Below are 24,350 nucleotides of genomic sequence, written 5' to 3'. Positions count from 1 at the left end.
AGGAGGCTGACGAGGCGGGCGGCAGAAGAAGCTCTCCTCGGTCACGTGACGCCGGCGCAGAGGAGCAGCTTCTCCCTCCTGCAATCTCCGGCTGCTTCTCATCGCCCGGCTTCTGGGGATGCTCCCCAGGCACGGCTCTGGCAGCGGTGTTGGGCCGAAGCCGCCACGTCCTGCGTCGCTTCGCCTTTGCTTTGGCGCGAGGCTCAGGTGACTCTTCTGCCTGGCGGCGATGTAAGGCAACCCCGGCGCTCGCTCGCTTCCAGAAACCAGCTTCACCTGCCGGGGCTGAAGTAGGTCTAAAACAACAACAACAACAACAAAACACCTCCCCTCCCCTCCCCAGGCAAGGGAAGGGTTCAAGGCACGCGAGGGGCGCCCTGGCACCAGCGGTGCCACTTTCTTTTGGAAAGGTGAGTCTGGGGTCGGCGGGCGCTTATGTCCTTCCTTTGGATGGTGGGAGCAAGAGGCTTCCTAAACAGAGAAAAAGGGGAGGAAAAAATGGACTGCCTGTGGTGGGATCCGATCGCGCTTCTGAATTATGGATCTAGGCCAGGGAGAGGCGGGGGGTCCCAGCCGTGTTTTTAAAGCAGACCCTTCGCGGGACGAAGCTTGCTTTTCTTTGGTGCCCCGGGAACCTTTCGAGGAAGGTTTATAAAGGACGAAGAAGTAAAATTCCAGGACTGAGCGCTGTCGCTGGAAGGAGGGAGGGCAACATATTTAATTTAATTTTTTGAAACCTTTCTACTAAAAAAGCTCTTCTTCTCTCTCATAATTGGGCGGTTTTTGAGTATTTTTTTAATAATTATTATTTAATATTTATTTAATGTCACGTTTGTTTTCTCAAAAAGGATGCTTCTGTACTTCAGACAAACTCTTAAGTTTACATCCTCCCCTCTTTCTGCTGCTACCTGAAGGAAATGATTTTTCTAAAATTGCACATACTGAAGTATATGCCATCTAAACATGAAGGTGGCATCCTTTTTTCCTTCAAAATTGTAGTTTCATTCAAATACCAATTTGTATAGAAGTGGTCAATTAACTGTTAAAACCTAATTTAATTCACCCCTGTATGCCTATGTTGGCTTAATGGAAATATTCATTGTTCTAATTAAGGTTAAGTTCTTAGATAGGTGGGCATTGTTTTAGATTCCTCCTTGGATAAATTGGCATTTTAAAAAGTTTCTTCAATTGGAAGATTTCTTGAATTAAAAAACCCCAGATAATAATAAAATACCTTCCTTCCCTTTCAAATGAAAAGTTATATGAATATATTGCTGTCTTATGTTTTATTGTGAAGGTAATATTAAATCTATATGCCCTTTCTTTGTACAGTAGGTTCCTTTTTAGGTAATTGGTGTTAAGTTTCTTCAACTGGACATCTTAGAGGAGAGTTCTTAAATAAAAAAAACCCTGGATGATGCTAAAATATATTCCTTCCCATTCAGATTAAAATTGTTGTGGAGTTATTGTTGTCTTATGTTATATTGTAGAGGTAATATTAATTCTATATGTCCTTTCTTTAAAATCATTTAATGAATGACACTATGTTACTGGTTATGCAGATGAGTCATGGCTATTTATCATTTCCACAAGCATGATCACGCTGCATATCTACAAAGACAAAGACAAAAAACCCAAGAGGCTATTTTTTATTTGAAGGATACATGAATAATTTTCAAAATTGTGGAAGAAGCTAAAATGCTTGCAATGTCTAAGTGAATGAACAAAAGTTTTCTAGAACTTTGTTTTTAACTTCAACTGAGTAGTACAAGGTTAATCATAACACCCTTTTCAGATTCAGCTGGCTTTTTAATTTTAGCTTATAGAACAGTTTAGTTCCTTGAAGTGGTTTTTAGTTACAGGGTATGGTATAATCCATCAGTAGCTAGAATAATTGAGACTCAGTGTCAGAAATTTAGATTCTGCTTCTGTGAGACACTCATATATTAGTGTTGACAAACCATAGATGCCCAGCTAAATCTACCATGCTAAGTTTTTTAATAAAGCTACTCTGAACTCCCTGTATACAAGCCTAATAATTACATGGAAAATATAGTAATTGTATTGAATTGAAAAATCTGGCCAACTAAATCAAGAGTTTCAACAAGTGATACCACCTTGTCCAGTTGAACAGTGGAGTTGGGACTACTTGGTAATTAGTATTTAGATGGAAGTCTGTGAAGAATCTCATGTATAGGCTAGTTAAAAAATCCTAGAAGGCAGTGGCAAGACCATTTCTATATTGTAGCCCCAAAAAACCACCTTATAAATCTATCCATGTTGTCATCAGTAATAAAATTCAACTTAAAGATATGATTACATTACTGGCTTCCGGTTCTTTTTTTAATAATAAAGAATAATAAAAACAAGGACAAATAGGCTGAAAAACAGCTTCTATCTCAGGCAGTACCTCTTTTGAATTCTGCTGTATAGTGCTGTGTTGATGTGGTGTCGGGGGTTTCGGGTTCAATGTGTGAAGGGTGAAGGATGTGTGTTTGTGTTTATTTTCATGGTCATGATGTGCACTGAAGATGGTGTTTGATTTCGTTGTACGAGGTGCAGTGACAATAAAGTAAACTAAACTAATTCTGATCACTTTCAAATGATGGTACCAAAAGTGGATTCTGGGACTTTATATTCACTAATTAACTCTGTGCATACAGATACTTCATGTAGCTCTGATTTGACAGTTTAAGGGTAAATCAATAAAGAAAGAGAATATTTAGCATTATATTTAATAAGTGGACCACAACATTTATATAAATAAATTGGGATTAGGACCAGTTTTGCATGGGTTTTACTGTACTTTGTGAGATTGTGAGCATCCCTATTGGGTTGGCAGTATTACTGGATTGATACGACTTTAATAAGGCAATAGGAATAGACAGTCACCTTACCCAAATATGATAGATCCCACAAAATGATTTCATATATAAAAATATTTTAATATTTTAGAATGAGCAGAAAATCACTTCTCATTTAAATGCCAGCGTCAAATGAGATCACTTTTAATGATTTTTCTCCCATTTACCTGCATATATCAACATATCTCATTGATATAAAAATTTCTGACATGGATATGTTTTGTGCTTTGTACATCTACTGATATGATATTGTTTGTTGGTGCTTTTCGAGAGAGAAAGAAATGAATTGAGGAATCTACCACATAATATAGATCCTGGACCGGGGAAAGGAAGGGAAGGAAGATACTGCATTATAAATTATATTCTTTGTCTTTCATATGCATAGGAACCTGTTCTCCAAATATTGCTTCTTTTGTTTTTCATAGAAATACCAATAGTACAATTATATGCACGTACAGTACTCAAGAGTACTGTACGTGCATATAAGAGTACAGTACTCATGGCCATAGGTGTATATTATAGGCCACCCAATCAAGCAGAAAAAATAGATGTCCTTTTTGCCAGCCAACTAACAAACATATGCAGGAAATACACAATTATAGTAATGGGAGACTTCAATTATCCTGATATCAATTGGAAAACTAATTCTGCACCAAGTGAGAAATCAAATAAGTTCCTAACCAACCTAGCTGACAACTTTGTTGTCCAAAAGGTAGAGGGTGAAACTAGTGGGACAGCCATGCTGGACTTAATTCTTACAAACAGAGAAGAAGTGATAGAGGGAGTTGAAACTGCAGGAGCCTTGGGTGAGAGTGACCATGTCATACTAGAATTCAACATAACACAAATACAAGCAACAGAACATAATGACACCAGAGTCTTGGATTTTAAAAGAGCTGATTTCAATAAACTCAGAGAGAACTTGGGAAATATTCCATGGATGAAAATCCTAAAGGGGAAAACAATTCAAGAATCTTGGGAAACTCTAAAAAGTATGATCATAGAAGCCCAGACCAGCACAATACTACTGAGAAAGAAAAACAGAAAATCCAAGAAGAAACCAGCATGGCTGCACAAAGATCTCTCTGGCAAATTGAAAGAAAAAAAGGACAAGTACAAAAAATGGAAAGAAGGACATACAACTAAGGCAGAATATCAGCAGATAGCCAGAATCTGCAAAGACGAAGTCAGGATAGCAAAGGCTCAGAACGAACAAAGACTTGCAACAAAAGTCAAAGATAATTAAAAAAAGTTTCTTCCAACATATAAATAAAAAGAAAAAAACCAAGGAAACAGTCAGTCAACTGATTGTAAAGATAGAAGATGGCAAGGAAGTAGCAGGCAACAGAGAGAAAGCAGAACTGCTTAACTCATTCTTTGCATCCGTCTTCACGCAAAAAGAAACTATAGCTCAACCCACCAAAAACATAACTGTAAAAGACAGACCAGAAACGAAAGTTAAAATAAGCAAAAGAATAGTAAGAGAACACCTGTCTGATCTTGATGAAAACAAATCACTGGGGCCTGATGGATTATATCCCAGAGTTTTAAAGGAGCTGGCAGAGGTCATCTCAGAACCACTGCACCATATCTTTCAAAAATCCTGGAGCACCAGGGAACTACCAGAGGACTGGAAAAGAGCTGATGTGGTTCCCATCTTCAAAAAAGGGAAGAAAAAAAACAGACCCAGGAAACTATAGACCAATCAGCCGAATATCAATACCCGGGAAGATACTGGAAAAGATAATAAAAAACAGATCTGCCAACATCTAGAAACAAGTAAAATAATAACTAGCAGTCAGCACGGGTTTGTTAAGAACAGATCATGCCAAACCAATCTCATTTCATTCTTCAACACAGTGATTAAACTAGTAGACCAGCAAAATACTGTGGACATAATATATTTAGATTTCAGCAAGGCATTCGACAAAGTAGACCACAACCTACTTCTTAGTAAGCTAGAAAAAAGTGGAACAGAGCACCACCACTAGATGGATTCGCAACTGGCTAGCAAACCGTACTCATCGAGTAGTCCTTAATGGGCCTAAGTCTACATGGAGGGAAGTAAGCAGTGGGGTGCCACAAGGTTCAGTCTTAGGCCCAGTATTCTTCAATATCTTCATTAAAGACTTAGATGAGGGAATAGAAGGGGAACTTACCAAATTTGCAGATGATACTAAGCTGGCAGGAATAGCTAACACCCAAGAAGATAGGCTCAAGATCCAGATGGATCTTGACAAACTAGAATACTGGGCCGTATCTAACAAAATGAAATTCAATGTAGAGAAAAGTAAAGTCCTACACTTATGCAAGAAAAACCAAAAGTACACATACAGACTGGGTGAAACCAGGCTCAATAGCAGTAGCTGTGAGAGGGATCTTGGAGTCTTAGTGGACAACCAGCTAAATATGAGCCAGCAGTGTGCAGCAGCAGCCAAAAAAGCTAATGCAATCCTAAATTGTATTAACAGAGGGATACAATCAAGATCAAGGGAAGTACTAATACCACTCTATAAATCCTTAGTAAGACCCCACCTAGAGTACTGCATCCAGTTTTGCTCACCACATTATAAAAAAGATGTTGAGACTCCAGAAAAAGTACAGAGAAGAGCAACCGGGATGATTAGGGGACTGGAGGCTAAAACATATAACGAATGGTTGCAGGAACTGGGCTTGGCTAGTCTAGTAAAGAGAAGGACCAGGGGAGACATGATAGAGGTCTTCCAATATTTGAGGGGCTGCCACAGGGAGGAAGGGGTCAAGCTATTTCTAAAGCACCTGTAGGCCAGATAAGGAATAATAGATGGAAACTGAACAAGGAGAGATTTAACCTGGAAATAAGGAGAAACTTTCTGACAGTGAGAACAATTAATCAATGGAACAGCTTGCCCTTGGAAGTTGTGGGAGCGCTATCACTTGAGACTTTCAAGGAGAGATTGGACTGCCATTTGTCAGAAATAGTGTAGGGTCTCCCACTTGGGCGGGGGGTTGGACTAGATGACCTACAAGGTCCCTTCCAACTCTGATTATCTGTTATCTGTTATCTGTTAAGAGTAAATTCATTGAATTCAGTTAACCTGGTTTTCTAATATCTTCACCTTGTCATCATTCTCGCTGTGGATCTGCTTCCTACCTATTGTCTTTCTACCCAGACATGAATGGGAGAAAGCAGCATTTTTCAGATGAGGGACCAGCCTCTGAGCACACTTACTTAGGAATGGAGCTGCATCTGCTTTTACTGTGTTGTCCTCTACCAAAAACTTGTGATATATTAAGGCCAATGTTGCAAATACAGCACTAAATAATTCACTTGCCTTCTGTGAAGGAGAGAGTCAATAGAACTAGAAGGAAGTTCAAGCAGATTCTGTGACATTTGTATTCTAAGAGAAAACAGAATATATTGTAATTTCTAGGGTTCCTAATACTAAGAAGCCCGGGAAGTTGCTTATGGAAGGCTGCCAATATGCTAAAGTTTCTTGGCTCACAGCATTTCAAGAAGTTGGATTTAAAAATTGGTTTGTTCTGTGGCTTTACTCTGAAAGGGTAATCTGTATGAGAATAAGAAATAGAATGGAGTTCCATATAATACACATCTCCTAAAGAACACACAATTATTCATTTATTGGGCTTCTAGATCAGGGGTCACCAACCTTTTGGACCTCAGGGACCACCAAACTCATAATTTTAAATCCCGCAGACTAGTGACCCTGGGAAAATTAAAAAAAAAAGGTTGCAGGAAAATTCCCCACCCCATTTTCCTACCGATTGAACATTCTTTATTTGGGATTGCAGGATACCGTCTCCAGCTCCGTTCTCAGGGGGAGAGAGAGAGAGAGACTTTTAGCTTCATGCAAGGAAAGCAGCAGAAGCAGCAGAAGTCTTTCTTTCTGTCTCCCAAACTCCACCAGAAATGAGTTTTTGTGAGACTTGTTGTGCCGGTGCAGCCTCTTGGAGCAGGATGCCTTGCAGGGTCCCAAAGACTCATTTCTGGCGGAGTTTGGGGGAGAGAAAGAAAGACTTTTGCTGCTTTCCTTGCATGCAGCCAAAAGCAGAAAAAAGAAGCAGAAAGAAGCAACCCAGTGGCCAGGCGAGGTGTGTGGGGTGAGTGGGGCAAGTTCCCCCCTCCGCCCTTTCCTCCCTCCCTTCACTACCACTTGTTGTTCGCAATGCAAGTGATGCAAGCTTTGTGTTTCCACGGGCTATGTAGGCAGTGCAGCCTTGTGTTCTGGATTAATTGCTTTGGGGGTGACATTTCTCTGCAAACCACCAACATTTTCTTTCAGACCACCAGTGGTTCCTGGCCCACTGGTTGGCGACCACTGTTTTAGACCATTCGGAAGCCGTGATTCCCAGCCCGTTCATGATGTTGCAGAAATCAATCAAAAGCCAAGGATAAATGTGCACGTAAGGGAGAAAAAAAAAAAGAAATTAAAAAAAAAATTTTTTTTTTGAGAAACAATATCCAACTGTAAAATCTAAACAGGAAGACTGATATACAAAATAATGTGTTTATGGGAAAAAAAACTTCCTTATGTTTGGTTCCAAAAATAGTGCTTTTTATGACAGGAACATGAGAACTGTGGGAGAACTGATTTTTCTTCACTGTTAATATCTTTTTCACTGCTATGATTAGCTGTTGAAATAACATTGGCTAGCTATAACCTGGCATGGAAGGTGCTGTAATACTTGTAGTTCAGAGGTGAAACTCAGAGTTGAAACGCTCACTCATTGTTAAAGGAGACAATCAGCTTGAGTTTTAGATGTGCTCACAAATACATGTATAGTATTTTTGGTTAATCAGTCCAAAATTGCTAATGTTTTTCTGTTCCAGCAATGGAAAATCCTGAAGTGCTTTTGGGCAGCTGCAATACTCAGGATGATGAAAACTTATACAATGTAAAGCATCATTCATCAATGTGCCTGCTTCTAGAAGATCAGTTGAGAAGGAAACTTAAATTTTTCTTTATGAATCCCTGTGAAAAATTCTGGGCTCGAGGGAGGAAACCATGGAAGCTTGGCATACAAATCCTGAAAATAGCCATGGTTACTATCCAGGTGAGGTAGAGAGCTGCAGTACAATTATTATTTTTTTACTCACACATTTTTAGTTATTACAGTACAAATTCAAGAAGTTATAACCAGTTAAGTGGCAACCCTGATTTACTGTCGCTTTGAGAATTTGTTTTTTCAGAACCATCTGTATGGTATTTGAAACGTTCAGACCATAATACAGATAGTCCTCGACTTATAACCATTTGTTTAGCAGCTGCCTGAAGTTACGATGGCACGGTCATGTGATTAGAATTTGGGCGCTTGGCAACCAGCATATATACTAATAATCCTAGAGACATGTGATCAGCATTTGCAATCGTCCCAGCTGGCTTCCAACAAGCAAAGTCAAAGGGGAAAGCTGTATTTGTAATAATTCATAATTCAATTAATAAATGCAGTGTTGTATAAGAACTTTCATGAGTGCCAATTAACATAGCTATCTCGTTTAGGAATTACAGGATTTTTAGTCCAAATATCTGATGGGTGCTGAATTGGGGTAATGGACAAAATAGACCATTAGTCAAGTAGAGACAATGAACAATATCAAGATTACAACTGCAGTTTTGTTTCATTTCATTATTATATGTGTCAGTCTTCAACCTTCTAGTAAATGCTCATTGCTCATCAACTATTGTCTCTCTGTATTTTCAGAATACAGTATGAAAATGTCCAATATGAACTATACTAATATTGTCCAATGTTCTTATTCAGCAAGCCAAATACAAGATCAAAAAGAATAATACAGTTGTAATATTGAACTGGGCTAAATTATAAGTGTAACAAGAATATAGTTACATAAATATAGGAGAAGAGAAGGCTTTGACCACTGAATGAAAATAAAATTCGTAAAATAGGAGGGATACTACCCAGCTCTCCTTTTCTACGTGCTTAGTTCCTGATTTATTTATAAGATACCTTTCATACTCCCAGAATAAGATGAATCTACCAAGGGAAGGAATAGGGAATGGTGGAAGGAATAGAACTAGCTCAGAATGCTCCATCAACTATACACATTAATGTACTTGTGGTCAGAATGGACTTATTGAGTATTTTAGCTGAAATATTCCCTTTCTATTGATACAGATAATAAGTTCATATAAGTTCATATAACATATGAGTTCCACATTTAATGACTTGGGCTGTAATTATCAATGCATGATCAATATTTGTGGAGAAAAGTTTACATTATAGACTGCTAATATATAACTTTTTTGGTGGGGTTTATTTTCAGCTTGTAGTTTTTGGGTTAAGCAATCAAATGATGGTTGCATTTAAAGAAGAAAACACAATATCCTTTAAGCATCTATTCCTGAAAGGTTATACAGACAGCATGGATGACACCTATGCAGTATACACGCAAACTGAGGTCTATGACCAGATCTCCTTCACAATAAACCAGGTAATAATTTATATATATATATATATATATATATATATATATATATATATATATATATATATATATATATATATATATATATATATATATATATATAGCATCCTTATATTGTATAAAAGTAAAAATATACACCGAGTTTAAACTAAGCTTGAAAAAAGCCAAGTAAGTATATGTGAACAGATATGAATAGAAGGAAAATCAGATTGGTTTTCTTATACCGTATAGCTTGTATTGGCTCTAACGAGTCAAGAGATGAAGACCTTTTAATTTCATGATAGCTTTATGTGATAAATGTAACACAGCCAATTGGCCCATAAAAATGAGGTTTTCTGTAATTGAATCCATGTCACTGAGTTTTATTTGAACCTTAGTCTTTGTAAATCGATTCATGAGGTCAATAAATCTGAAAAGCGAAATGTTCCATCACAGACATCCTCTTGCCTCTCTAATTAACTCAGTTTTAATTATCAGGCAGCTCCATTAACTGGTTGTCCCTTGTCGCTTAGTTCTTACAGCTGCGTACTATTTCTGCTGGAAATCATGCCTACGAAAAGAGAGGATCTGAAGAGATGCCCATGGCAATATGTCAGTACTTCTACAAGAGAGGAATTATCAGCCCTGGAAATGATACTTTCGATATTGACCCAGAAATTGAAACTGGTGATATACTGAACTTCTCAAATCAGATAGATTGTTTCTGTGTGTGAGAGAGAAAGAGAAGAATGACAGTGAGAGAGAGAGAGAGAGTGAAAGCGAGGTGAGAGAGAGAGAGAGAGAGAGAGAGAGAACTCAAAGAAAGTCATAGCGTTTAAAAGCAAATACTAATAAATGGCAATTTCCAGTAATAGAATAGAATAGAATTCTTTATTGGCCAAGTGTGATTGGACACACAAGGAATTTGTCATGGTGCAAATACTCTCAGTATACATAAAAGAAAAGATACATTGATCAAGAGTCAAGAATCATAAGGTACAACACTTAATGATAGTCATAGGGTACAATAAGCAATCAAATCATACTAGGAAACAGTCAATATAAATCGTAAGGATACAAGCGACAAAGTTACAGTGATACAGTAACAAGTGGGAGGGGATGGGTGATAAGGAGTGATGAGAAAATAAACAGTAATAGTAGTGCAGACTTTGTAAATAATTGAACTGTGTTGAGGGAAATATTTGTTTAGCAGAGTGATGGCGTTCAGGAAAAAAGTGTCCTTGTGTCTAGTTCTGGTGTGCAGTGCTCTATAGCGGCGTTTTGAGGGAAGGAGTTGAAACAGTTTATGTCTGGGATGTGAGGGGTCTGTAAATATTTTCACAGCCCTCTTTTTGACTCGTGCAGCATACGGGTCCTCAATTGAAGACAGGTTGGTAGTAATTGTTTTTTTCATTACATTACGGTATAGTTAACATCATGCTGTAATGTAATTTAACATTACAGTATAATGGATAGACACTTAAGATATAAGGCACACTGTACAGGAAGAAACTCAAGTATTGCAGATAATTCTCACTTACCAATTGCTTCATTCAGCAACAGTTCAGTGTTATGACCACAGTGAAAAGGTAGGTTTAAGACCAATTGCTTTGCAATTGGCATGTATTTATAATAGATTGCAGCATCCCATGATCATGTGATTGCCATTTGAGACCTTCGCAGCTGGCTTCCAACAAGCAAAATCATTGTGGAAAATGGCAGGAAGTCACAAGTCATGGTCACATAACATTTCGCTTAACAACCTGAGGTGATTTGGTTAATAACTGCAGTGGAACTGACATCCTGAGCATGGCACAGTCATGTGATGTTTCACTTTATGACTATATATCATATATATCACTATATCACTTAGCAACTGCGGTTGGTAAGTGAGGACTACCTGTAGATTAGAGTCCTGTTTAAGTCATTATGAAAACTGCAGTAGTGATGTGAGTGCTTGACTTAATTCCTTGCCCCATGTCACTCAAATGATGTCAGTTTCAGTCAGACCTAATATGTTCCATATGTACATGGTTTATGTCTATGGAGATTCTCAGTCATCCAGGTCATGGTTGTCCCAAAGGTGCTTTTTCAAGAGGCAACTGGACGTTCTTGTTTTTCTTTGAAGAAGTTTCTCAGCTGAAGAAGCTTCTTGGACAAGAAGCAAAATGTCTTTTTTAAAAAAGTTGCTGACTCATGGGCCAGTGTGAATGACTCTGTTATAATCGGAAGCCGGTTCTTCATAATTATTGAACAGAGTTTAAGGGTATATTTACTTGCAAGCTACAGTGGTATAATCAAAACCAAAAGAGATTGCCATCCCTCTTTCAGAAAGAGGCATGCACAGAAGTGTCTTGCCAACTCAACATTGCAGGCATCAGTCATATAATCTCAACAATGACTGGTGATTCAGGTTCAGGGTGAGATTTACCATTAGGCAAAGTGAGACAGTTACCTCAGACTGCAGATGTGTGATAGAAAGCATTAGTAACCTGTTGGATGACAGAAATGTTTGCTGTGTGGATTATTTTGCACTGCTACCCTGTTGCCCTGATATATTGAAAAAAAATGTCACCCTGCGATGCACTTACAAATCCAGTTAGCTTATGTGCCTGATCTGGGCAGGGTGCCATTCTTTGGTTCAGGTGCTTTAGGCAAATACTGAAATATCTTGGCTGACTGCCCTGCCTCTGGACCTCTGAAACTTTGTGAACAAACTTGAGTGGTCAGTCTTACCTGCTCAACATTAATATTACTGAACATATAGCATTCTTGGTAGTGGCTGTTACATGGTAGTTCAGAAGCATTTTGACTTCCTTTTGGAGTTTGGAAATAGTGACATAAATAATAATCTCTGTTATTAGTGAACTATTGTAGTAAACCTATGTGCACAACATTTCCAAACAATACCGCAGGCTGAATTCTATGAGAATGCCTTAACTCAAACTTACTGTGTTTGAAAGATATTAAAGGACTGTTGAAAGATTGAGGTTTTTTTTATATATATATATCAAGAAAAAAACCCTCAATCTTTCAACAGTCCTTTGACTGTTGTGTACGCAATTACATGAACCAATAGGTAACATATGTAGTACATTACAGTACATTACATACAGTAATTACAGTACATTATAATTGTAAGGACTTTTTGAATTACTGTTTCTTCATTTCATTTAGATGGAAGTACCATAACTGCATTGAAGTACCATTCTACAGACAGAAAAGAAGAAGACAGAAAATCAGTAATAACAAAACGAAAGCCAGCTTGGTCATTAGTACTCTTATCTAAATAACATGAGAAGTCAAATATTTCTTGATACTTGCATTAATGTATACATTTATTGAACTTCTACCTTGTGGGAATTCTTATTTAATCAAGAATCCCTGAAAATAAATTAAAAAATAAATTCAAAAAGGAAATTTTATATTTGACCCACAGATCAATACCTGTGGGTCAAATATAAAATTTCCTTTTTGAACTTATTTTTTAATTTATTTTCAGGGATTCTTTATTAAGAATTCCCACAAGGCAGAAGTTCAATAAATGTATACATTAATGCAAGTATCAAGAAATATTTGACTTCTCATATTATTTAGATAAGAGTACTAATGACCAAGCTGGCTTTCGTTTTGTTATTACTGATTTTCTGTCTTCGCCAGCTTATGAAATGTTGAGTATTTTCTATATAAACCATCTATCTTCTCACAGAGTGTCTTTATGTGGAGCCAATGCTACCTCTGGAAAATGGGACACTGAGGAAGACCCCTTTCAATTTCACTTTAGACTTCCATAGGTGAGGAGAAATAAAAGTTGCTGGTATTCTTGAATATTTTTGGTAATGGTGAAATAAAGCTTCAGTCTCTGTTCTAGACTTGTGACTCTGAAACTCACGTTCAAACTGAAGGCCATTAATCTCCAGACTATTCGACAACACGAACTCCCAGACTGCTATGATTTCACACTAACAGTAAGTTAAAAATATAGAGTCCTTGAAACTTTCTGAGCTTGGTTGTTTATTTGAAGATAAACTAGATAGCATGATGAGTAGAAAAGCAAGTAAAAATTCCTGATGAAGACTTGTAATTAGTCTTTTTCTGAAGGGCAGGTTTGGATGGGAGAAATGGGCCTAGATTGTGTCAACTTCTTAAAGTGGACTGTTGCAGTGTGTATTACTAACTTAGGAGAAGTAGAGAATGAAGCTGAAATTATGAAGCTGAATCTACATCAAGAGGCAGGCACCAGTGCTTTATTGCGAAACTTGCCTGCCCACAGCTGCAAATACCCATTCAGTAATTCACCTTTTCTCCTTTTAGTAAGTTCAAAACATATTTCTAGACAGTGTTCGTTTTTTGAATTGTGTTAATATCAATACTTTTGCTTATGTATTCTAATTTTAAAGTTTGTTTCTATTTCTTTTTTGTTGATGGTGGCTGGTAGTTATCTTGAATACTCCTCAGATGGAAAAGTGCAATAAAACCCAAATAGTGATAAGAATAGCAACATTTATAAAACAATATTTATAAAAGATGGAGAAATTGGGTTATGTTCTCTCACAGTTTGTTAAGTTTTGTTTTAGAATTATTCAAATATAGTCTTTATTTCTCCATCTTACTTTTAAACTACTTAGATTTTGGTAAGAATGGTACACTGACAGAACTAAATGCATGTGCAAAAAAAAAAAAAAAAAAAAACTTAAGCATTTTCTGTTTTCTACAGGATTTGCTTCTTATTTGCCAATACTGCTTCAAAGATATACTTCAAGCTATAGTTCAAGCTTCAACTATAAGTATTTATGTCTTCTTTGAGAAATAGATAGATAGATAGATAGATAGATAGATAGATAGATAGATGATAGATAGATAGATAATTGCTTTTATTACCCAAGCATTTGGCCTAAACTGTTCAGATGTTTTTATTTGCTAGATGGATAATTCTCAAATTCAACATCTGAATTAGTGAGGGATAGACGTGTTTAGAAATAATAGTAATAGCATCTTTTCTACCTCCACAATATCTACAGATAGTCTTTGATAACAAAGCTCATAGTGGAAGAATTAAAATAAGCCTAGACAATGATATTGCCATCAAGGAATGTAAAGACTGGCATGTTTCTGGATCAAGTAAGTTTTTTTAAAAAAATATACTTTTGTTTTTACTTCTTTAGTGCTTAGTGGTTTTATTGAAGGCCTAGAAATGCATGAATACAGTATTTGCGATAATCTGCAGTAACTGGAGTTTTTAAAATGTATACGTCAACTGAGCACACAGTTTGAATATGAATGTGTGTTACATCATTCATCGTTTCCTATAGTCCTTAAAAATCCCTTTCTATATGGTTAATATTTACAGTATATTAGAAGGGAATTATCCACGATGGAAAATTTGCCCCAAATGCAAACAACTAACTTGAGAGGAGGGGTTCTCTTTATACTACCAAAAGATGTGAAGCATTCATTCTTTTTGATGGCTCTGAACCCTTTAAGTATCCACCGCTCCCTTTTTCAATGACATGTATTGAAAGATTAAGTAAGATGGAAGCCTCTTCTCCATTATTAGCAAGGCAATTTCACGAAGAAAATTCCCCTACAGACACAAATGAGTATGTGTCCTCAGAGTGTATCAGGTTAACTATTATGCATAGATAAGTAAATCAATCTTTTTTTCCCAGTACAGAAGAATACCCACTACATGATGATCTTTGATGGCTTTGTCATACTGACATGTCTTGCATCATTGATTCTCTGTACACGATCTGTAATTAAAGGAATTCATCTACAAAGGGTAAGCTTATGTTTGTCAGTATCTCTTAATAAATGTAATTGCAGCTTCTCAACAGCAATTTCTCTTTTCTTGTCCACACACACATCTTAGGAATTTGTGACTTTTTTCCAAGATCACTATAAAAAAGAAGTATCTTTCTCTGATCTGATGGAATTTGTCAATGGATGGTATATCATGATCATCGTTAGCGACCTTCTTACCATAGTTGGTTCTACATTAAAGATGGAGATACAAGCTAAGGTAAGTGACTTGCATGCTGATTAGATGACCTATGTTCCAGTTTTGGAAGTCCAAATTTAAATCTTATTGGCCAACCTGAATTTCTTATTTTCGTAGTTCAGTCGAGTCTTCAGCTGGGAGAAATGGTCAGATTGAGAAAACTGCTTCTCCAGAGAAAGGACTTTTCTAGCTGTATATTTTACCTATCCATGGTAATGGCATTATAAATTAGGAATGAGCAGTATCTGTGCACATCATCAAAAGTCTATTAACTTATTGTGCAGCTCACTTGTGCTCTTTGTCCATCAGGAAACAGCCCTCTGTAATTTTTTACTCAATTTTTTTAATGTCATAAGGTGTACTCACCTTCCAGGGATGGTCTTGCCTATCTGCTAATCCAGCAAAAATATTTATTTATATGCCACCCGTCTCAGTATCAAAAGTCAAGAAAATATGGTGTCCCCAAGTGTTAAAATGAATATGAAAGTTCTTTTCTTCTGGGCATCTCACCTGAAGTTCAGTCAGTGTCACTTATTGAACATCATCTTAATCTTCATATAGAGTCTGACAAGCTATGATGTCTGCAGTATCCTCTTAGGAACTTCCACCATGCTTGTGTGGCTTGGAATGATCCGATACCTCAGCTTCTTCCAGAAATATAATGTAAGTACCTTCTGGGACCTTCATGCTCTTGGTATTTATTTCTGTTATTGTCTGGTGGTACTGAATAACTTTGGAAAAATCTAATGAGCATATTTGGGTTTTTGTCGGGCCTTGTTTTTCAGCTGCTTATTTTGACTCTCCGTGCAGCATTGCCCAATGTCATTCGATTTTGTTGCTGTGCAGCTATGATTTATCTGGGTTATTGCTTCTGTGGCTGGATTGTGCTGGGACCATATCATGCTAAGGTACTGTGATTGGGATGTTTGTCATCTAGTTTTGTATCTGAAGTGTCTTGCGCAAATGTTAACAAAATGAGACTGCTGCCGAGATATCTGAACAGGCCAATTTATTTATTTATTTGTTTGTTTGTTTGTTTGATTTGTCAATCACTTACAAGATAATAGATATAAGTATATACATAGTTATGAATACATGAAATGGGTACATATAAGAAAAATACAGTAAAAGAAACAATAGGACAGGGATGGTAGGCACGTTGGTGCGCTTATGCACGCCCCCTACAGACCTCTTAGGAAAGGGGTGAGGTCAATAGTAGACAGTCTAAGGTTAAAGTTTTTGGGGTTTGGGGAAGAAACCACAGAGTCAGGTAGAGTATTCCAGGCATTGACCATTCTGTTGCTGAAGTCGTATTTCCTGCAATCAAGTTTGGTGCAGTTAACATTGAGTTTGTATCTATTGTGTGCTCTTGTGTTGTTATGGTTGCAGCTGAAGTATTCATTGACAGGTAAGTCGTTGCAATGTATGATTTTATATACCATACTTAGATCAGACCGAAGATGGTGTAATTCAAGGTTTTCTAGGTCTAGAATTTCAAGTCTGGTGGCATAAGGTATTCTACAATGAATAGAGGAGTGGAGAACTCTTCTTGTGAAATATTTCTGGACTTTCTCAACTGTGCTAATATCAGATACGTAATGTGGGTTAATTATATCTTTTTAGTTATATAACTATACATTCTCACCAGAATCTGGAGTTCTCATGTATAAGTATATATTCTCTATTAACTGAGACATTGTTGCAGACATTCATAAAATATTGTAATATCCAGTTTTTCAAATGCTGTTATTGAGTAAAACATGTTCACAAACATCTGTTTGTAGTTTATTGTATTTGGCCAGTATTTTTTAAACAACTGGAGCAAAAATTGAAATAATTTTCTTTTATTTGTTGGTTTCTGAATATTTGTTCTCTTCTAGTTCCACACCTTGAATATGGTTTCTGAATGTCTTTTCTCTTTGATAAATGGAGATGACATGTTTGCTACTTTTGCAAAAATGCAACAGAAAAGCTACCTGGTATGGCTGTTCAGTCGGATCTACCTCTACTCTTTCATTAGCCTCTTTATCTACATGGTCCTGAGTCTCTTCATTGCCCTAATTACGGACACGTATGAAACAGTGAAGGTACATAGACGTTTACTATAGGATGTTACGTTTAATTTTTTTAATGTGAATTTCAAAAAGTTCTGAAATAGTTTTCTGAATATCAAATGATTTTGTTCATTTCATTAGTCTTCTATGCATACAGAGATATTCTACACCTTTGAAAGAATTTAGTGTGACATCATGACATCAGCATACAAATGACACAGAGCTCTGTTAAGTTCATATTTACTGCAAGTAAGCAAGAAAGGATCATTTGCATGATGACATTACGATGCAGTGTCATTTATTCCATGGGTGTCAAACTCATGATACGTCATGGGGTAGGTGTGGCCTGTGCTTGATGCATCCGGCCTGTGGGCCACCAATTTGACACCCCTGATTTATTCCATTCCTCCTGTAGTGAAAACAAGTTTTTGTGTTTAAATTTTCTTTGTTAGCATGGTGGGACTGGTACTAAAGAATGACCAAGAATGTGGTTTAAAGCTGTAACCTATTGCTTAATTTCCCAACTCTACTTTAATCTAAACTTCTATGTTTAATTTCTCTTGGGCAACATTAACTATGATAACAATTGTTTTTCCCTTTCCATTGTCTAATCTGTAATATGAGGGAATCTCCTCAGAAAATAGTTTGGGTGCTCCAACTTCCTAATGTCCTCTGTAGGCCCTAAACCGAGTACAAAAAAATAAAAATGAAATGAAATGAAAAGCCATCAAGCACCCTTCCTGCAATACCGACATGAGAAGACCCCAGGGAACAAGACAAAATTTTAAGTTAATGTTACATTTAAATTGAATTACAAGGACATTTAATTCAACACAGTTCCTATGATTACTCCCTCTCTATGTATTTAATAACTGCCTTAGCAGCCATCAGCACCTACCAGTAGCTAACTTACGATTGGACAAAGCAGGTTTGGCTCTGGTTAGCTTTCATATTGAAGACCAGTTGAAAAATCCAGCGCTGTGGGAAGTTGAAAAACCATCCTGGAAGTAGAACCACATCACATTCTTAGCATTACTGGGCAATAAAACTGAATGGATGTATCCATGTAAATCACAAAGAGTTGGAGAAGATGACTTTGCTTTTTGATTTCAGAATTTTCCTCTCATATGAACAATTTAGCAGCATCATTTGGAGGAGATCTGAGTATTTCCTTCAAGGCAATTAGAGTCTGCCTGGAGTCCTGAGCCCCCAAGTTGTGTTCCCCTGTCATTTCTACCAGTGCTTTAAACCAGTTAAAATGCAGTTTACAAGTCCACCCGAATCTCCAATCTTATGTGGAATCTTAGGAGAAGGAAGATGAGAAATAGGGTGCGAGAACCTCCGTTTTCTACTTATTTGATGGCTTCTAACTCACCAAGAGAAACCCTGTCTGGCCTTCCTTATTTTCCCTCATCCAATACTTCTTTAAAAATTGTGTTTTTCATAGCCATTTAATATCCACTGGAGTTGTTCTACAACATAACAACTTTTTTTTTTTTTAGCATTACCAGTGTGAAGGTTTTCCAGAGACAGAACTTCATTCATTCATAGCCCAGTGCAAAGATCTGCCAAACTCTGGAAGATACAGATTAGAAGAGGAGAGTCCTATAAATATCTTCTGCTGTTGTAAAAGGTTAGTGACTAAAGAACTGGGTGACAGCTGCATCATCTGGTAGCTTGTGCTTTTTTTCTCCTTTTTCTTCAATGCCATATTCCATCTTGGGTACAAAGCTGAAGTTGGCTGCTATGAGAACAGAAAGCAGGTCAACCGAACATCAGTCTTGAATCCAATGAAACTGTAGGCACTTCCATATAAGCCTAGTGATCCTGCACTGGTTTGAAAGCTGCTCTGGGTTCTCATGATCCCTCAATGTCAAGCCACGTTACAAAGCTGAGCTAATTTATTTCCAGCTTTAGTAAATGGAAGGTATTTTTTTCTCCAAAAAACATCCTGCTTTCATTTCCATATTAGAGGAGTTCATGCCATAACTTTTCTGGCTCTTGAGCAAATAGATAAAATGCTGACATGCCAGCTCTGCAACTCCTCTCAGGAGCCTAGAGGAATGGAGCAGGAGTTCAATCAAAGAGAATTCCCCCAAAATTCTTCCTTTTCTGCTCTGAATCTGTTGGCTTGAATAGTTTTGTTAGGGTACTAGTTCTTTTCTCTTTTCATCTTTCCCTTTTTAATGTAACAAGGGTGATGGGACTTTCTCTTCTTGGAACATGATGGATGGATGGATAGATACCGTGTTTCTCCAACAATACGGCCTCCACCAATAGGAAGGCCCAGCATGTTTTTTGGGCATAAAATCAAATTAAGCCTCTCCCCCCAAATTTAGGCCTATCTTAAAATATGCAAAATAAGGGGGAAGGGCGGGAGACTTGCCGTTAGGAGCGCCCGGCGGGCAGGAATTCCTCGCCACCAGCCGCTCCTAACGGGCGATCATGGTGAAGTGCGGAGAGCTCCCTACTCCCACCAAACACCTTTGCTGCAGACACCTTTGGCACCCGCCGCTGTTGCTTTCCCTTCTGCCCATTCCGCTGCCACGTTTGGAGCTGCCGCTTCCGTGTTTGGAGTGCCGCCGCCATTTGGAGCTCCAAACGCGGAAGTGGCAGCTTGTGCCTTGTAGTCCCCAAACCAACTCCAAACGCGAACGTGTTCCAAACGCGAAGCCGGTTGCTAAAGAGCCAGAAAGCAGCAAGGGCGCCAGGTGGAAAGGACAGGGTCGCGATCACACGGAGATGCCCAAAGCGCGGAGCGCACATAACTAAAGGCGGCGCACGCAGTTGGTTTGGGGACTACAAGGCAGCATCTGCACCTCTTCCCGGGCGCGTCTCTAGGCTGCTTCCGGAGCTACGGGACGCTCTCCGTTGCCTACCGGCCCTTCTTCCTTGGGCTCCCTGCCGTGGGGTACACCCACTTCCTCCTGCAAATTACGCCTTGCAACTCTTCTCTCCCTTTCCTCTCGCTCCAAAAAGATTGCCATCGTATCCCGCCGATTCGGGCTTCCAGCCACGTTGTGATCCACAAGTGAGGTTGCCATCTCGGATGGAGGCATCGCAGTCTCCCTCTCTTGCTCGCTCTGAACTTCGCGCGGACCAAAATAAAAAGATCGCCCGCCGTCATGTTTGGAGCTGCCACTTCCGCGTTTGGAGCTCCAAATGGCGGCGGCACTCCAAACACGGAAGCGGCAGCTCCAAACGTGGTGGTGGAATGGGCAGAAGGGAAAGCAACAGTGGCGGGTGCCAAAGGTGTCTGCAGCAAAGGTGGGAGTAGGGAGCTCTCTGCGCTTCGCCATGATCACCCGTTAGGAGCGGCTGTTGGCGAGGATGCAAGGGGGGGAATTAAGTCACCCCCCTGAAAAGACGGCCTAGCCGTTTTTTCGGGGCTCAAAAAAAAATAAGGCCCGGCCTTATTATGTGAGAAACACGGTAGATGATAGATAGATACTGTAAATAGATAGATTAGATAGATAGATAGATAGATAGATAGATAGATAGATAGATAGATAGATAGATAGATAGATAGATAATGTTTTTTAAACATTGCAAATTGTCAGAAGTGAAAGCAATTATTTATTTTAAACTGTTTCTGAGGGCTTGAGGAATAAAGATACCAGTGAACGTTTTAAATAATGGTGCATAAGATAACTTAGGTATTAGTTATATTTTTGTAAACTGAGCAATTGTGATTATCCCCACTAATTATTTTTTTTAACATTAAGATTTCTAACCTTGCCCTTCTTATTCAGGGTGACTTGTTTTATTAAAATTATTTTCTTTAGATCAATAGATCTTGTTTGTTTTGTAAAATGGGGCCAAATGTTTTCTCTTTACCATATGTTTTGTGTAGTTGGATAACATATCTCTGCTCCTTTCCCCCTTCTTTAGGTCTTAATAAAAATATTGGCAATAATTGCTGAAATTAGTTGGAGATTCTGGAGCTGAATAATCACCACAGATTCACTGAGAAATAATCAAATAAGACATTCAAATATAAGAGGCACAACACTGTCATGAATGTTTTTGGAATATGTGCTAGTAATCATGTTAATTCTGCTTGATAAATTGAATCCTAATTACCATATAATGGACAGTTTAAACTTGTTATGAAAAACAGTGGGAAACTGAAATCATATTGTGATGTTACAGGCACAATGTATGAATAACTTACATGAATTAATCACACAAGATTTTCTCAGTTTTCTATAGGTATCTCTAAATCACCAGAAAAGTAAAAGAGCAGATTGTTTCAGTATCTTCTCTCCATATGATTTGACACAGGTCACTAAAGGACTTTTGACTCCCAGTTGTTTATAAAATACATGGAAAATAAAACTACAAAAATGATTCATACCCCCTTTCCTTGCATACTACAGAACTGAAGAAGATTGATAATGGAGAACCAAAAGTAGATTTTGGGTCCCCATCAAATTACATTTTTTTCCTGATGGATTCCACAACTTGATAACTTTTAGATTTAGTTTCCACGTTTAATTGGTTGTTGAATCTGTTCAATTTGTGAATCTGTTAGTTCTTCAGCCAACAAAAACATGTTTGGTCTTGTTATTTATTTCAATTATTCTATGAAAGGACTCCTATTTGGAACTTAATCAGCCTCTTATCTATTACTTTTATGTCTAAGGCAGGACTTGAATTCATAGGCTCCTGATTTCTAGCCCGGTGCCTTAACAACTGTTAATGTCCTGGGTACTCTGTACCAGAAAAACGTTCTTAACTTAATATTTTACTATTTTAAGAAATGCACAGACATATTTTAAATAAGTTAGCTAGTAGCAAACTGACCTTAAAAAGGGAAATATCATACCTCGTATCAGAAAAAGTTATTTTCCTTTATGCAAAATCTTATCTTTATTTGTTCAACATCATTTAGGACCCACATTGGTCTTCTAAGGATTTCATCTGAAACACTGAGATGAATGAGAATATATCTGCAAAAGAGTAACTAGAAATCATTGGCCACAGCAATCTTAGTCAATCTTATTCTCTAACATTGGAGGCTTGGGCATTTCTAAAATCGCGCTGGCAACAGATCTGTTGGAAGAGAGGAAAGAGTTATTTTCAAAAAGATTACTGTCGTGCTCGGAAGAATGGAAAAGAATGTATGTCCATTCCAAGCCAGTATAGGTAGTCCTCGGCTTACAACCACAATTGAGCCTGAATTTTATGTTGCTAAGTGAGAAATTTGTTAAGTGAGTTTTGTCTCATTTTACAACTTTTGTTACCCCATTTGATAAGTGAATCTCTGCAACGGTTGTGAAGTGAATCTGGTTTCTCCCTTGACTTTGCTTGTCAGGTCACAAAAGGGGATCATACGACTCCTGGGACACTGCAGCCATCATAAATGTGAGTCAGTTGTTGAGCTTCTGAATGTAAATCATGTGACCATGGTCGTAAGTGTAAAAATAAGTCACTTTTTTCAGTGCTGTTGTAACTTCGAACACTCACTAAGTGAACTGCTGTAAGTCAACTGTTGTTGTTACAAGCTTTAAGGAATCAACACCTTCCCTGAGCCTGCCCTTTCTAGTTCTTTCTGAAGTCAGGGTTCATTAACATCAGAATCTGACTGAGTCTTGAAGAGTTCTCACATCAAGGCCAGATTCTTCTCCTTAGAGGGGAAATCCTCTAGTTCCAAAATCCCCTAGATCATAGGGTTAAAACTTAAGCTTTGTACTGGTTTAATCTCTTTTTAAAATTAATTATAGGAAAGAAGAAACTTGCAGTGTTTGCTCTTAAGAAACAGTTTCACTAGGAGTAGACTTTTATGACAAGTATTTGTTAGACAGTATTGGGCTTCGGCATTTAGTGGCTGTACTCTAGACCAGGGGTCCCCAACCACCGGGCCGCGGACCGGTACCGGGCCGTGGAGCACTCTCTACCGGGCCGCAAAGATTTTTTTTTTTAAAAAAAATGGCGGCTTTCTTCACCTTCGGTGAATGCTGCTGGGATCAGGGATCAAGGACACAAATGAAAGAAGGGGAGGGAGGAAGCAACCGAAGCCTGTCCTTCTCTCTGGGTCAGCTCTCTCAGTCTCTCTCTCGCTCCTCCACCAGCACAGGAAGAAACTGCTTCAAAGAAGCAGGGGGGCTTTCCTGTCGCCCGAGCGCCCGTTTCTCCCCCACCCCCACCCCGTCCGCCCGCTCGCCCGCCCGCCGCGTGGGATTCAACCAGTGCTCCGTTCTGCCTGCCTGCCTGCCTTCGTTAATGGTTGAATCGGAACAGCTTCGGCTGAGTAAAAGAGCGAATAGTTATTATTCTCAGCCGAAGCTGCTCCCAAACAACCAGAAACTAAGGCAGGCAGGCAGGCAGGCAGAACGGGACACTGTGGATTGAAGCGGGCGGGCGGGGTGGGGGTGAAACGGGCGTTTCGGAATAGCTGAGGCGACAGGAAAAGCCCCCCTCCTTTTCTCTCCCCCCGGTCCTTGCAAAAATTTTCTGCTTGAAACCGGTCCCTGGTACAAAAAAGGTTGGGGACCACTGCTCTAGACCACAAATTTCCTAACATTTTGCTGTGGCAGATGATCTGCAGACCACAGGCAACAAAGCAGGAAATGACTGGGCTTCTATCTTTCTAGGCAAGTGTCCTGACTTTTGATGAACCAACTGCTCAACAGTTCCCCTAGGAACTGGAAAGGGCATATTTGAGCAAAGTTTCAGAAACAAATATATTTAAATGTGTTTAAGTAATGTTTTTATCCAGTTACAGCCAACTTTAATGACTATTGTCTATCTTTAATATGCTATCCTGGTTTTGGCAAAGGCCACAGGAGAGGCTGTTACTGGAAGGACCAAGCTGGGATTTTCAGCCCTTCAAGGAGCTTTCTGAAGTAGTTTTTTTTTTTCAAACAAGTAAAAATGATACATCAAACTATTGAAGACAAATGTATCTCTTTTAATTATTACCTCTCATGCCTCCCCTGGAATCTTTCATGGCTGTCATTCAGTGGTTTACTGCTTGATTTAGCATAGTAATCTTAGAGGGCTCC

The 24,350-nt window shown here is 38.4% G+C and overlaps 1 protein-coding gene and 1 long non-coding RNA gene across 4 annotated transcripts; one reads left to right on the top strand and one right to left on the bottom strand.

The window, feature by feature from the left end:
• On the top strand, positions 1-23,080 carry MCOLN3 (mucolipin TRP cation channel 3). 3 transcript variants are annotated; one of them, XR_015748624.1, is made up of 15 exons: positions 3-410; positions 7,696-7,919; positions 9,148-9,315; positions 9,822-9,975; positions 12,998-13,082; positions 13,160-13,256; positions 14,310-14,409; positions 14,958-15,070; positions 15,161-15,310; positions 15,851-15,952; positions 16,075-16,197; positions 17,170-17,376; positions 18,846-18,976; positions 21,235-21,483; positions 21,756-23,080. XR_015748624.1 is itself a non-coding variant. In XM_087960559.1 (14 exons), the coding sequence occupies exons 2-14, from the start codon at positions 7,698-7,700 to the stop codon at positions 21,239-21,241; spliced, it is 1,659 nt and encodes a 552-aa protein (XP_087816685.1). In that variant the 5' UTR covers positions 1-410; positions 7,696-7,697; the 3' UTR covers positions 21,242-23,080. The 3 variants fall into 3 exon arrangements, 2 of the variants coding, with proteins under 2 accessions (XP_087816685.1, XP_026529946.1); XM_087960559.1 differs by having other exon boundaries at positions 1-410; positions 13,160-13,260; positions 14,314-14,409; positions 21,235-23,080; XM_026674161.2 differs by having other exon boundaries at positions 21,235-23,080.
• On the bottom strand, positions 23,005-23,958 carry LOC148131248 (uncharacterized). The gene is made up of 2 exons (XR_015748625.1): positions 23,840-23,958; positions 23,005-23,173 (listed from the first exon to the last, which is right to left on the bottom strand). It is a non-coding gene; the product is annotated as an uncharacterized LOC148131248 (long non-coding RNA).
• Between the last annotated feature and the right edge of the window lie 392 nt (positions 23,959-24,350).

The sequence above is a fragment of the Notechis scutatus genome, chromosome 3, assembly GCF_049901735.1.
Source record: "Notechis scutatus isolate UNSWTSFEM ecotype Mainland chromosome 3, rNotScu1.2, whole genome shotgun sequence".
NCBI lineage: Eukaryota > Metazoa > Chordata > Lepidosauria > Squamata > Elapidae > Notechis > Notechis scutatus.
This window is presented reverse-complemented; position numbering and strand designations above follow the sequence as displayed.

What these genes read in the sequence shown, in the direction of transcription:
- MCOLN3 (XM_087960559.1), top strand. Translation starts at nt 7,698, where the DNA reads ATGGAAAATCCTGAAGTGCTTTTGGGCAGCTGCAATACTCAGGATGAT. An exon ending in TAGCCATGGTTACTATCCAG is followed by an intron (nt 7,920 to 9,147) that starts GTGAGGTAGAGA and finishes GTTTATTTTCAG; the next exon opens with CTTGTAGTTTTTGGGTTAAG. An exon ending in TGGGACCATATCATGCTAAG is followed by an intron (nt 16,198 to 17,169) that starts GTACTGTGATTG and finishes GTTCTCTTCTAG; the next exon opens with TTCCACACCTTGAATATGGT.